The 14,547-nt window shown below is 48.4% G+C and overlaps 1 protein-coding gene across 1 annotated transcript in view; it reads left to right on the top strand.

The window, feature by feature from the left end:
• The window catches only part of YTHDF1 (YTH domain family, member 1), a 19,088-nt gene extending 8,769 nt beyond the window's left edge, over window positions 1-10,319 (top strand). The window contains exons 3-4 of the mRNA XM_008580759.1: window positions 2,942-4,462; window positions 8,888-10,319. Of these exons, the coding sequence (XP_008578981.1) occupies window positions 2,960-4,462; window positions 8,888-8,914 (1,530 nt within the window). The 5' untranslated portion in view covers window positions 2,942-2,959 and the 3' untranslated portion in view covers window positions 8,915-10,319. The remainder of the gene's footprint in view (window positions 1-2,941; window positions 4,463-8,887) is intronic.
• Window positions 10,320-14,547: the final 4,228 nt, after the last annotated feature.

The raw sequence follows: 14,547 nt of genomic DNA, 5'->3' as shown, positions 1-14,547 counted from the left end.
AAGTCTCGAATGTGAAAGTGTTCAGCAGTCTTCTGAGGAGGCTGGGTAATGGTTTTACCCATTTTGTTCTTAAAAGGATTTGTTCTTTGCTGCTCATTTTACCAGGACCAAAATATGCTGGCTCAGAGGTGTTTGTGTGTTAAGAGCAAGCTTTGAATTTGTTTTAATCAACTTTAGTTTATATAGCCACATCCCTGATAAATTAACTTTCATGTTAATGACTGGAATGTTTCCTGGAACCATGAAGCTAGGGAATGTGTAGGTCACTGCACATCTCGTCTTGGGCACCTGCTGGTGAGCGTGGGCTCTGAACTTGTGCTTGGCTGTGCCCTAGACAAAGGGGGCCGGAGGCTCTGAGGGCGACTCTGCATGTTCTGCAAGCAGTCTGGACAGACTGTGCATTTGCAGTTCACGTTTGAAGGAAGCTGCTGGAAGCTGAGACCGGAACCGTTAGCCCTGTGTACCGCAGCCTGTGACCACGGGCTGCTCCCCTTACCAGGGAGGGGTGTGGCGCAGCCTGTGGCGTCCAACTGTTGCTCTGGTTGGTTTCATGGCCACATGGGTTAGAATGCCATGAAGCCATTAGGTTGTCTTTTTTTCCATCGGCCTTCTCACCTGTGAGAGAGGATGTATTGTTGTGACTGCTATGCTGCTGAGGAGAGTGTGCCCATTTGACCCAGGGAGGATGGCTCGTCCCACTTTGGAAGACTGTCTGCTGCATCCTGCTGTCCAGGACGCAGCTGCGGACGCTGCCTCTCAGAGCATGTCATCCAGCCAAACCCCCTGCTGCCTGCTCTCCCTCTGTCTGGCCCTGCTGGACAAGGCTGCTTTGAGAGCCAGGGTTGGGTAGAGGCATACTGAGGGAGAGGTCGCAGTAGAGGAGCCGGAAGCACTGAAATCTTCTCAGGGGAGGGTAAGCTCAAGTTATCCTCACGTTTGTGCAACAGTGATGGTGTCCCACTGGCCTTTTTTTACCCTTGAGAATCTTGAAGATTTTTATTACAGGGAAACAGTTGCTACTGCATTTTAAAAGATGATTCTGGAATGATCTGCTGACAGGTGGAACAGCCAACAAGAAAGAAACTAGAAAAGAAATCTGATTCCTGAAGGCCCAAGAATTCTAGGATGGGCAGGAAGGCAGGAGGTGGCAGCTGGGTTTTTAGGTCACCATGGTCTGCTGGCCAGGACTGATCTTGGGGGGGGGGGCACAAGGAACTGGCTGCACTCCCCAGAGAGGCCGCCCCTGATGACGTTCCATCGAGGCAGCGCTGCTTCTTGCCCTTCGCATGTTCTCTTGCTGGAGGTCGTCATCATCCTTCGGTGTGGTCTTTGGTGCCCTTACTAAAGGTAAATGTTCACTCCCCAGAGAGGCCGCCCCTGATGACGTTCCATCGAGGCAGCGCTGCTTCTTGCCCTTCACATGTTCTCTTGCTGGAGGTCGTCATCATCCTTCGGTGTGGTCTTTGGTGCCCTTACTAAAGGTAAATGTCGAGTGGGGTTTGTGGGTCTTCTTGCTTGAAGGCAGGTGGGAGGTGAGGTCTCTAGCCAGTGCTCTGTTTATATAGAACTTTCTGATTATTTGGGGGCTATTTAAAAATTGGAAAATGGACACTACAGACTGGAGAGCTCGGCATCTCCCTCCTGCTCTGTTGTTTTCCTTAAAAGCATTTCCACTCTCTGGACTGTCTCCCCTGGGCAGGAGCCTCTTACCTCACACTGGGCCACTTACCCCTCCAACACCTCAGTATCCCCTGCACACACATGTGTGTGCACACCTACACCTCCACGTCTCTCACATTCTGCGGGAAAGTCATCTTAAGTTACCTTAGGCAGCAGTGTGGGAGTGGGAGCCCAATTCTGGCCAGACCCTTGGGTGAGTCTTTTTCCAGGAAAATGTCTTCCTGGAACTGCTGGCCTTAAGTCTCAATCCACGCCTTGGGCAGCTCTTCAGATACCCCTAAGGTGAGGCACTGAAGCTTTCATGTTCTTTCCCAGGCCTTGGTGCCTCGTGGTCCAGCCACTTTGAATCCATCTCTGAGGTTCCAGCTGTCCCACAGAGGCATGTTCTCTCAGTAGGGAAGCCCAGGTGAGGTCGGTGCCCAAAGTGAAGGCTTCTCTGCTCCCAGACAGCAGAGTTCCCACCCTTGGGATGCTTACTCTTGGCTAAGGAGCTGGAGCCAGTCAGGGTCCCCTGTGCTGCCAGGCCTACCTGGAGAACCCAAGGCTACACCCACAAAATCATGCGGGTATGAGAAGGTGAGACCCCTGTGGACTCAGAGGTGGGAGTGGGCTGTCAGGAAGGGCTTGTGGCAGGGGCCCCTGAAGCGACCCTTGAAGGTGGCTAGTAGTCCTGTGGTCCAGGTATGGAAAAGAGTGTTCCAGGAGGGGTGTCACTCCCAGAGGTGGGACCCTGGGATGCATCAAATGATCTTTGAGCTGAGGTTGTTTGCTGGAGCACTCCGCCTCACAGCCCTGAACATCCTGGGTTGCCGTTAATAACATCTCATTGCCTTTATACAGCTGTTCTCGTTGTCTGCTTTGTTGTTGTATCTGTCCTAAATATTACTGCCAGCAGGACAGGGATTTATTCCTAACTCTGGATTCCTTTAAATGGATCACTTCTTGAAGATACAAGTGAGGGAGGGGTTGCTATCCAGCCAATTCTGTAGGGCATGGCTTAGTCACTTAGTGTGAATTTAGATCATTGCAAGTGATGCTTTGTATGTGAGCCGACAACCTGGATTGTATTCTTTGTTAATTTCTCTCCATGGTGGCTTCCTTCTCACATTGATGACCTTGGCTTTGCTTTTGGAAGAAATAGCCCCGTGCATTGTAAGTCTTGCTGCTGCTTGGCCTGTACTTAAGCAAGGGGTGGTTGGCATTTTCAGTGTCTTCTCATGTTGCAAAAGCAGTCTGACTTGTCACCTGTTTGTTTTTGCAGAGTAACAGTTACCCCTCAATGAGTGATCCCTACCTGTCCAGCTATTACCCGCCGTCCATTGGATTTCCTTACTCTCTCAATGAGGCACCATGGTCCACTGCAGGGGACCCTCCGATTCCATACCTCACCACCTATGGACAGCTCAGTAATGGGGACCATCATTTTATGCACGATGCTGTTTTTGGGCAGCCTGGTGGTCTGGGGAACAACATCTATCAGCACAGGTTTAATTTTTTCCCTGAAAACCCTGCGTTCTCAGCATGGGGGACAAGTGGATCTCAAGGGCAGCAGACTCAGAATTCAGCGTATGGAAGTAGCTACACTTACCCACCGAGCTCCCTGGGTGGCACCGTGGTTGATGGGCAGACAGGTTTTCACAGCGACACACTCAACAAGGCCCCTGGGATGAACAGCCTGGAGCAGGGCATGGTTGGCCTGAAGATTGGGGATGTTACCACCTCTGCAGTCAAGACGGTGGGCTCTGTTGTCAACAGTGTGGCACTTACTGGTGTCCTCTCTGGCAGTGGTGGGACAAATGTAAATATGCCAGTTTCAAAACCGACCTCATGGGCGGCCATTGCCAGCAAGCCTGCAAAACCACAGCCTAAGATGAAAGCAAAGACTGGGCCTGTGATGGGAGGTGCACTGCCCCCTCCACCAATAAAGCATAACATGGACATTGGCACGTGGGATAACAAAGGACCGGTGCCAAAGGCCCCAGCCCCCCAGCAGACACTGTCCCCTCAGGCTGTCCCCCAGCCCCAGCAGGTGGCTCAGCCTCTTCCAGCTCAGCCTCACCCTTTGGCCCAACCACAATATCAGAGCCCTCAGCAGCCACCCCAAACCCGCTGGGTCGCGCCTCGCAACAGAAACGCAGCATTTGGGCAGACTGGAGGGGCTGGCAGTGATAGTAACTCTCCTGGAAATACCCAGCCTAGTTCTGCCCCAAGTGTAGAATCCCACCCCGTCCTTGAGAAACTGAAGGCTGCTCACAGCTATAATCCTAAAGAGTTTGACTGGAACCTGAAGAGTGGACGTGTGTTCATAATAAAGAGCTACTCTGAGGACGACATCCATCGCTCCATTAAGTACTCCATTTGGTGTAGCACGGAGCATGGCAACAAGCGCTTGGATAGCGCCTTCCGCTCCACGAGCAGCAGGGGGCCTGTCTACCTGCTCTTCAGTGTCAATGGGAGTGGGCACTTCTGTGGGGTGGCGGAGATGAAGTCCCCTGTGGACCATGGCACCAGTGCCGGGGTCTGGTCTCAGGACAAATGGAAGGGGAAGTTTGACGTGCAGTGGATTTTCGTCAAGGATGTGCCCAACAGCCAGCTCCGGCACATCAGACTGGAGAACAACGACAATAAGCCAGTCACGAACTCCCGCGACACACAAGAGGTGCCCTTGGAGAAAGCAAAACAAGCACTGAGGATCATTGCTTCCTACAAACACACCACTTCCATCTTTGATGACTTTTCTCACTACGAGAGGCGCCAGGAGGAGGAGGAGGTGGTGCGCAAGGTGAGTCAGGGTGTCTTGGACACCTGCCGCACAGGCGGCTGTGAGGGACGCACAGGGAGCGAGTGGTGCCGCAGGGCCATGCGGGTCCTTGGCTCAAGCAGGGTCACGAGGTGCGGGCAGCATCTCCTGGGTGCTCTCTGTGAAGGTCACTGGGAGTAACCCATGGTGACATTGATGTGGATGTCACCTAATAACTTTTGATTACTTTTTAGTTTTTTTTTTTTTTTCCTTTTTGTCTTTTTTACTGACTGGCAACGGGATTGCAACCCTCGGTGTTGCGCCCGCGCGGTCTCCACATGGGATCCGAACCCTCGGCGGGAGCGCCGCCACGCTCCCAAGCAGCGCACTCTCCAGTGCGTCACCGGGCCGGCCCTACTTTTTAGTTTTTAAGTAACGTAATAATTGAGACTGCAATGTGCACATTCTGTTGGGATCCGAACCCTCGGCGGGAGCGCCGCTGCGCTCCCAAGCGGCACACTCTCCAGTGCGTCACCGGGCCGGCCCTACTTTTTAGTTTTTAAGTAACGTAATAATTGAGACTGCAATGTGCACATTCTGTTATGAAGAATTTGAGGGTAATTTCCTCTTTTGTGTTCTTTTTTTCTTTCTGAATCATGATCTTTTCTAGAACAGTGCTTCCTAGTCTCTGTCCAGTCAGGAACACTTGTGTTCATGTGCACTGGGGTAGGCAAGTGAGACTGCTTGGGCTACCGGCACTGACCTGGGGGCTTTGGGATCCCACCTGTCTGGGGGGCTCTTGGTTCTCAGGGCACTTGCCCCTCAGCAGTTGTGAGGCTCTGGTCTCTGATCTAGAGGTCGTTCCTTATTTTTCTTTTGAAAACCCAGTATCTTGCAGTTTTTGGAAACTTGCTGTATCCAGGTAGGAAATAAAATGGTGGGTAAGGGGTAGGTTTGGAATTTAGACATTTTATAATAATATGTATATTTAGATATAGCAAAAAACCTTTGGTTGAGTCTCTGCAAGATGGTCCTGGTTTCCTGTTATACCTGCAGTGAGACTCCTAGAGCTGTCACAACACACTGCAGCGAGGGTGTCTGCTCTTCAGAAGAACGGGGCTCAGGTGCCCATACATGGCACCAGAAATGGGAAAGTAAGAACACTAACGTGTTTCATAAAGCTTCCTTTATTTGAGAGAGTTCATCCTGAGATTCTCACCTGCTTTCTTGGTCACCTCTCACAAACCTTTCTTTCATGAAATGTCAGTCGATAATAGATGGGTTTTCAATCTTTTTTCAGTCTTCTGTATTAAGAAAGAAATTACTCACCTGTGAACATCAAATGTTTTGAGCAGAAAAGCATGTAAATGGGGTATATAGTAGTGCTTTGAGCAATCTTTAAAGTTATGCATATTGCAAACAACTCAGGGTTTGCAAAACTTCTGTGTTCGTCTGTCTTTCACTCTTTTATGAGAAAAGAAGGGGATGTTATTTATTTCTAGTTACTGGAATTCTACTGTTTTAGTTCCTGTGGGTGTAAAATGAAATGCTGAGTTGCCAAATATACAGGGATGGAACAGGGATGCTGCTGATGAAATTCGCTCCTTGGCTGGCTTTGAACTGGTAGCTGGCTGTGCGTGTGTGGTTTTTCTTCTTGAGTCTGTAAGACTTGGGTTTTCATAATGTACACTGTCCTGAAAGTTCATTATGAGATAGGAATAAAGTTCTACCCTTGACCTGGTTGGCATTTTTAAATTCTAGTGTCCTAAAACTTGCGTTATAACAAGTGGATTCTTAAGGCAGCTGTAATTTTGTGTCAGGTCTCAAGTTAAGCTTCATGGTGAGCAGCCTGCAGGGCCCATGGGCATCTGCCTGCAGTTGGTGTACACGGTGTTTCCTCGTACTCCTGGGGATTCTCTGAAGGCTGGGCTGTTTGGTGAAGTGTCACAGGAAGGAGCGAGGTCACCTCCCACAAACTGTGGGGGCCGAGCTGGAGAGCTTTTGGTCCATGTGGATTGGTATGACATTAATTTGTATTATTGAAGAAAGTGATACACGAGAACCAAGATATGTTAATGTTCTGGTAGAATTTCAAATATCTTTAAAGATCATTGGGTTGTGTAGAGAAATGGAGGTGGTTCTCGGGGCAGTCACCAGACTGTACATGTGCCCCAGTGCTGTAACTGCTCACCTGGGCACTCGGTCTCTGTTCCTTATGGGCTGGGTTATTATTTCATTCAGGAGTTGGAATCTTAGATGTTTTGGAGTTGAGACTCTGGATTTCTAATGTTTTCTCCCACTGGATTTCCATTGAGTAGTTGGGTGTAGTCTTAAGAATGAGGTGGACCGAAAAGAGAGATGGGAGGCGACTCCTTCTTCCCAGGTGTGATAAACTGTGAGCTTGTTGGTGACACCCCCTGGGTGGTTTTCAGGAGGTTCTCTCAGGACATCTAAGAACATGCCCACCTTTTGTTTATCATTTAGAATTAGACCCCATTGCTTTCAAATGGTCAGAATTTTTTAAGTATCTAGTGTTTAGAAAGTTAAATATAAAATACAAAAGTTAACACTTTGCAGTGTTGCTGTCCAGCTGTAAGTGTGGAAACATACTGATTTGTCAGGAAAGCAGCAGTGTCAGACCTAGTCCTAGATGGAAATGCTTTTTTTTTTTTTTTGAAATCTGTGAACAGTCACTCCTTAGGGAGCTTAAAACAGTGGAAGTTGTGAGTGTTACACACAGTATGTGTCATACTGAGGAAGTCCTCCTCCCGACTGCGCTCTGGCCCTGGCTGCAGGTGTCCCTGATCTGACCCAGCCTAGGGCTCTCTGTATGTAAACACGGCTGAGGACTGTTTGACAACTGGGTGAAGAGGAGAGAATGTTCAGAACAAGCATTTGCTGGAATGTTGTCGAGCATTCCTATGAAGAATGAGTTGTGCTTCCTTTGTCTGCCTTTTTCTTTTTGAGAAATTTTATGAGTAATAGTGTTTGTTCAAAGAGCACGTGGTGAACTTTATAGCTATTTGTAAGGGTTTAAGGGAGACAGGGCGCTGCTAAGTTTCTCTCCTCTGAATGGCTTGTTAAAGGCCTTTGAACTCAAAAGAGATTGGCATCTGAAGAAAATGCAAAATATAGTGTTCTAAATGTTTCCAGTTTTACATTTCAGGGTGGGGAAGAAATGTTAATTCTTAGAGTAGTGGCTGTCTGCTCAGCTCATTAGTCCACACACACTGGAGGCTTCTCAGGACAGGGGCACACAGTCCTTGTGAGGAGCAGCTGAGGTGGAGAAGCCCCGCCCTGGACTATGAGACCACACCAGTGAGGTGTGGGGGACATGTGTTTCATTAACATGGAGACATACTCCATCCGTGGCAAAAGAGGAGGGTTCAGGATGTTACTTAAGTTACACTTGAAGTGTTTGAGTGTTCTGCCAGCAGTTGCTTTACTAGCTTGTGTCTGGTAGAAAAGGGGGCCAGATGAGGACAGATGTGGCAGATTGCATCTTTAACCGAGTGGTGTAGCGGGTGCCCCTTGGATCCGATGTTTCCATATCTAGAGCTGAATTTAGTTGGTGCATCGTAAGGAAAAACTGAGAAGGCTTCTGGACCCTACTGATTAGAAGCCAGGCAGGCAAATGTGAGAAAAGATTTGGATCTAAGCCCCAACTTGTAGCGGGTGCCCCTTGGATCCGATGTTTCCATATCTAGAGCTGAATTTAGTTGGTGCATCATAAGGAAAAACTGAGAAGGCTTCTGGACCCTACTGATTAGAAGCCAGGCAGGCAAATGTGAGAAAAGATTTGTATCTAAGCCCCAACTTGTATGTATACGAGACACACTCTATACGGAAGTAGGAAATAAACCTGCCAGAGGAGTCTTGCTTTGAATAGGTCAGTGCTGCAGGAGGCTATGGCTTTCTGTTTGGTGTCAGAGGGGACATGGGACATGGGGTAGTGGAAAGGGCCTGAAATGGATGGACCCAAGCTCATCCTCCTGCCCTTCATTAGCGAAGTGCTTTGGTGCTCATTCTTCAGCCAGTTGGATGGACCTCGGTGTCGTCTAAGCCACTGGGAGGTGTAAATGAGATAAAATACAAAAGAGCAGGTCCCATATACCCGGCATGCTTGAGTGCCCCGAACATGCTAGTTCCTTCCTCTGGGTGCAGATACTTTCATATTTCTAATATGTTTTTCTGTGTAGAATGACAGTGACATGTGAGAGAAAGCTGGTGATGGGGAAGTAAGATCTCCCAACAAACAGATGACCCACGTGACTATAGTGGTTGATGCTTTTCTGCTGTAGACAAGGATCTTGGGAGGGCATGGTGGTCATCACAGGGTCAGAGCCGTGGGTGCTGGTGTGGCTCGGTTGGCGAGCAGGGCACTGTGTCCACAGCCCAGCCTCGGGCCTCACTGTTGGGCAGCACGGTCGCTCGGTATATTAAGCTCTCTTCCTTTTTCTTTTTCAGGAACGGCAGAATCGAAACAAACAATGAGGAAAAATCAGTTTCTTATATGTTCTAACATTTGACTTTGAAAAACAGTTTAAAAAATGTATGCTTGGTGCTGTCCCCCGGCGTCGGCCCCAGTGTGTTGTCCGTGCAGGGCTGTCCCCTGGCATCAGCCCCAGCGTGTCGTCTATGCAGGGCTTGGGTTGTTGCATCTTTACCTTTTTTGTAGTTTATTTTTGCCCAAATGGATCCACGTTCATTTGTATTTTTTCTATGTATTATGTAATATTGTAGAACTCACTAATAAAGGAATATTCTTTGTCAGCTTATCAATCAGACTGATATAATGTGAAATATATGTATCCTTAAAAACAAACAGAACTAAAAACATACATCCCAAAGGCGGTTTTTTTTAAAAAATTTGGCAGATATTATGTTTTTGTTCTTATACTCGGTCATTTAGTATCTCTGTATGAGACTTTGTATTCTTGCCTCTTTATTGCTTTATAGCAAACACAAGAAACCATGAGTTGTTTTGTCATTTAGAGTGTCCTGTTAAATCTCTTCAAAATACTGAAGTCAAAGGGTTAGCGATTATCTGTTCATCTGGTTTGCCGTTTTTATTAACTGTGTTATCTGTCTAAAGTGCTAATCTGCCCATTTGATTTTTCTACTAGACAGATAAATTTTAAATTTCAAATTTGGTGAAAATGATTTTGTTTTCTTGGAAGATTATCCTTTCAGGATCGGTTGCCTGCACTGAGCGGCTGCTGTGTCCCTCACTTCCCTGCTGTCTAATCCATCTGGATGGTGATGGGGTTCCACATGTGGAGTATTTGGAAGATGTTTTACGTCTGATTCAGTGTTCTGGGATTCTTAGTTGTTTGCAGATCATTTTTAATTTCCCCCTTTTTCTTCACTTGAGAATCCTAGTGCCATCCTAAGTTTTTATACCAATAATGCTGAGCTTTAAGTGTAGGATCTGGTAGTACAGACAGTGTGGTGGGTGACGCTTCCGATTGTAAATTTCACTGTGTGTGTCTAATCTTTTTCTTCCTGTTGAATGGGTAAAAACAAAAAACGAACAAAAAAAACCTTTTAGAAAATGAATTTGCTGTCATGTTTTGTGGAATGAGGGACTGTTGAAGAACTTGCCACCACCTGGAGTTTGAGTTAAAGCATGAAAATGGTGCTCATGCCTGATGCTCTAGCACACCGAACCTGCACGTGCCATTGTAGAGGATCTTCCTGTCTTAGAGAGCAGATACCTTCTGAAAACTATTTACTCCAAAAGACCCTCTGAATCAAAGTTTAAGCTGTATTATTTAGACTTGTATTTAGAACGTGTCACTTTCTCTGAACTGTTACTGCCTGTATGGAGTCATGGACAACATCGGATAACTTTCCTCTAGGAGAATACAAGCCTTAATAAACAACACCTGTTTAGCATGTCTGGGGTCATTTTGTTCTCCCCTACTTTGTGGGTCTAGGAGAATACAAGCCTTAATAAACAACACCTGTTTAGCATGTCTGGGGTCATTTTGTTCTTCTCCCCTACTTTGTGGGCTAATGTTTTTTGTCTGTGTATTTTAGTTGCAGAGCCAGTTAAAGGAGTCACTACCAAAACACCACAGTGTTTCTCAAGGTCTGAGTTTCTCATTTGCTTGTGTCTGGTGGAGGGAGCTGATGGTTTCTCAAGACACTCACTGCACTCATCTCTCATTGTGTTCTGCTAAAAGGATAGAGGAACTTTGTAAAAGATCCATGCATAACTCAGGATTTGTAGTCCCCCCAACATTTCACAAGAATTTGCAGACATTCAGCAAAGTTGGAAGAACTCCATGAGCACCCGTATCCTGCCTCCTGGACCCCAGCACCCTCATCTCTGGTGCTTGCTGTCCCACCACGTGTCCATCCCTCTGTCCATACTTTAACTTCTTTTATTTCTTATGCATTTCAAGTTGCAGACCAGTATACTCCCTCTGAATAATTCAACATGCATGTCAGTGAGTTTAGTATTTGTTTATGGTTTTTCTTTTTGAGGGAAACTTACAATGAAATTCGCAAACCTTAAGTGTACATCTGTAGAGTTTTGACAAGTATGAGATACAGACAAAATAAACATAATATTAGCATCGTCCCAGAAAATTCTCTCATTCCCTTCCACAGGCAGTCACCAGAACGCACAAAAGAACAACACGGGGAAGCTAGTCTCAACTCCTTCAGGCCAGTAAAGGTGAGGTTTCTTCTCCCCACCTGCAGTTCTAAATTGCTTCTGTGATTTTATTTTACGAAGTGCATTTTGAACCTGGAGGGGTGCATTTCCTCGTTTGCTTGCCATTTTCTTCTACGAACGCTATTGTTGGGTTCCTTTAAGGATTAAGTAATGTCTGGATTTTAGAGTGATTGGCTCAGAGATGCCCCCAAAGGTAGTGCGTGTTACAGCAGGCTCAGCACTAGGGGTGGGAGAAGTGGGCAGTGCTGTCTGGCCACTGTGGAGCAGGAGCTGGTGGTAGGGGCTCTGGTGTCTCTAGAATGAACGATGCAGCTTCTAAATGTCCCCTACCCTGAATGCTTCCTCCAAACCCAGGGAGAGATTAGTGGCTCCTCCTACCTTGCACTCCTGGTGTTTAGCCATGTCTGGTCTCCAACCAAGCATGTCAGAGGAGGGGACCCCTGAATTAGAGGGAACTTCAAGTGACTGTAAGCATGTATCATATTTTGCTTTATAAAGGGCTGTAACTTGTTAGTATTTCCCACCCCTTCACCCCCAAAAGCCAACCAAAATAAACCCGTAAAGCACATCATATTAGGATTCTAAAGTTTTATGATGAATTCTAAGCTACTGGGAAAACCTTTAGACAGATGTGCCATTTGAGGTCCCTCTGGCTTTAAAAGTTTCCTTGAAGGGTTTGAGTTGTGGCTGAGCTGCAAGCTGAAGCATCCCCGTGTCTGTCCCATGGGTCACTGACTGGGTTTGCAGGTTGCTTTTCTGCACTGGGTGTTGGCCATTGGGCTAGCTTCCAGCACAGCCCCTGTGCCTTTGGAAGTTCATAAGGGCTTGCGGGGGTGTTTGTGGTTGGCACCCTCCCTCTCTTAGTGTTCAGGCCACCCTGAGTTGAGGAAGGACTGACCACTCAACTGCCAGCGTCTGGGTGGAGCTCAGTCCACTTGTGTGGCATCAGTGCATTCTGAACAGAGATGCATCTCAGTCACTTGGGATCCACGCATCAGCTCTAAGCAGAAACCACAGCCCTTCATATGGGCTTCCAAGGGTTTTGAAGAGGGTCAGGGCCTGCTGATGCCCTATGATGTCCTGTGCAGTGGTGAGGCATGGTGATTGTTGACCCAAACACGAGAGTGCTGCTTCACGTGGGAGATGGTGGATGTGGGTGCTTGGACACAACAGCACTTGCACTGGGTGCAAGTCTTGGTGAACATCTCCAGGGTAGAGGACAGCCCCCCTGTCACCATGGACAGTTCTGGGCTGCTGTGGGCTGGGTAGCCCAGGAAGTGATTTCTGATGTGACTACGGAGGTGGGAGGTGTGCAGAAGTGGTGAGGGCAACCCCTCGGGAGGCTTCATCCCCTATTTGTAGGCCAGAAGCATGTTGCCTCAACCCTGCTTAACTGCCAGGCTTGGAAGAGTGGGGACTTTCTGTGGTTTGGGGAGGGGCCTGCTGAGACCGAGGTCTTGAGCTCAGAGTTGCAAGATCCCCAGAGTTGGCCATGCTGAGGGTCCAGGGTGCAGAGCTGGGCAGCGATGTGCTTCTGGGTGAGAATTGCATGCAGCCAGTGTCCAGCTCATACAGAGGGACACCCAGAGCCAGAATTGTGGCTCCCCCGCCCCACTCTCAGGTTCTGTTTGTTCTTTCCTTGGCAGGAGAAAACCCAAGGCTGCCCCTCTCCGTTTTGGTGCAGTTTGCTCCATGGGCTTGGGCTTGGGTTGGGTTAACAGTGGCCACAGCCATCTCTGTCAGCTGTGGTAAGTTGGCAGGTGTGGCCATTTTTCAGTGAGGGTAAAGGTGTTCAGGAGGGTGGCTTGGTGAGGCCCCAGAGCATCCAGGTCCCTGGATGGGGTTGTAGGGGTGGGGGAGGGCCTCCCTTCTCATCCCTCCCTTACTGTTTTGGGAGGCCTGCTGCACCCTGGGGACTGGTGAAGTACCTGGAGGTTCTGGGACAAGCAGAAGCCTGGGCCTTGGACAGAGGGAGAGAGGTCTGTCTACACCAGCCGTGGGGCGTCCTGGCTCTGGAAAGGAACTTGGTGCAGTGAGTGGGAACCTAGTCCTGGTATCATAGAAGATGCTCCCGCAGATGTGCTCAGAGGAGGTAGGACAGGGTGGGGGCTGGTGCTGGTGAGAAGGGGGAATTCCTGTTCTTCAAACTTTGAATTTGGAAATAATGTCAAATTTACAGAAAAGTTGTGAGAATAAGAACAGTACAGGGAGTGCCTTTACCCAGATGTGCTTATTGTTGGCATTTTGCCATTTCATTGATCATTTGCTCTATGTGTGTTGTATGTATGTGTGTGCATGCATATTGTATATGATTGTGTTGCGTGTATGTATGTGCATGTGTGTATATGTGCATGTAGGTGTGTTTATGTATTGTGTATGTGCTTGTGCGCATGCCTTCTGCATGTATGTATGTGTGTATATGTGTGTGTAGTTGTGTTCATTCACGTGTGCTGTATGTGCTTGTGTAGGTGTGTGTATATATGTGTATGTGTATACTTGTGAGTGTGTAGGCCTGTGTGCATGTGTGCTTGTGTGTATATGTGTATGTAGGTTGTATGTGTGCATCCATGTATGCCTGTCTTGTGTGTGCACCTGTGTCGAGTGTGTGTGCACCCGTGTATGTGCGCATGTGTGTGCGTGTGTATGCCTGTGTAGTGTGAGTGTGTGTGCCCATGTTTGATGCCATTTGAGGTCCACCATGGACATTTAGCCTAGATACTAACATGGGCACAGTATTTCCTGGAAATCCAGGTGTATATTGCATTAGGCACTTCAGCCAGTTTGACTGCTGTCACACATATCTCACATGCCATCTGATTCCAGTTTTGTCAGTTAACAAGACAATGTCCACAGCGTTTGTGGGAGGCAGCAGGGAGGCTTTCTTGGCCCAGCCCCTTGCCCTGTGGAGGAGGTAGGGGATGGGGTGGGTGGGGGTGGCCCTGAGCACTGCTCTGCAGACCTGGTTTTAAGAGTGGGGAACACATTTTGTGTGGGAGCGGAGAAGATAATGCAAACTCCCTGTGCCCTTCTGCTGTTCCCCTCCCCTCACTCTGCTCTGATGTGGCCCCCTCCTCCTCCCTCCACAGGTTTGGCCATCAGTCTGGTGGAGAATTTGGGATCTGAGAGGGAAGAGGGCTGGCCGGGTTGATCCACCCACCCAGTCTGCTGTCTTTGTCCTCCTCTGGGTCCTGCCCCCGTCCCTCCTCCTGTCTTTACCTCCATTTGTCCTAGTGTGACAAAGAGCCCAGATACCGCAAGTTGCAAGATGAGGTGGTGGAGGGCGGGCACCTGGGGTCACTGGGGTTGTGGCAAGGTCCGAGGAGGGGCCATGCCAGTGGGGACCCCTTGTCATTGCTGAGGGGAGCAGTCCCTGACTGGAGGGAGTGTTCAGAGAGAACAGGCCATTCGCGGGAGATGGCAGATCCAACAGTGTCTGGCTTTG

The sequence above is a fragment of the Galeopterus variegatus genome, unplaced genomic scaffold (assembly GCF_000696425.1).
Source record: "Galeopterus variegatus unplaced genomic scaffold, G_variegatus-3.0.2 Scaffold2156, whole genome shotgun sequence".
NCBI classification, from domain to species: Eukaryota; Metazoa; Chordata; class Mammalia; order Dermoptera; family Cynocephalidae; genus Galeopterus; species Galeopterus variegatus.
Note: the sequence above shows the minus strand (reverse complement) of the source record. Positions and strands in the feature narration are given on the sequence as shown.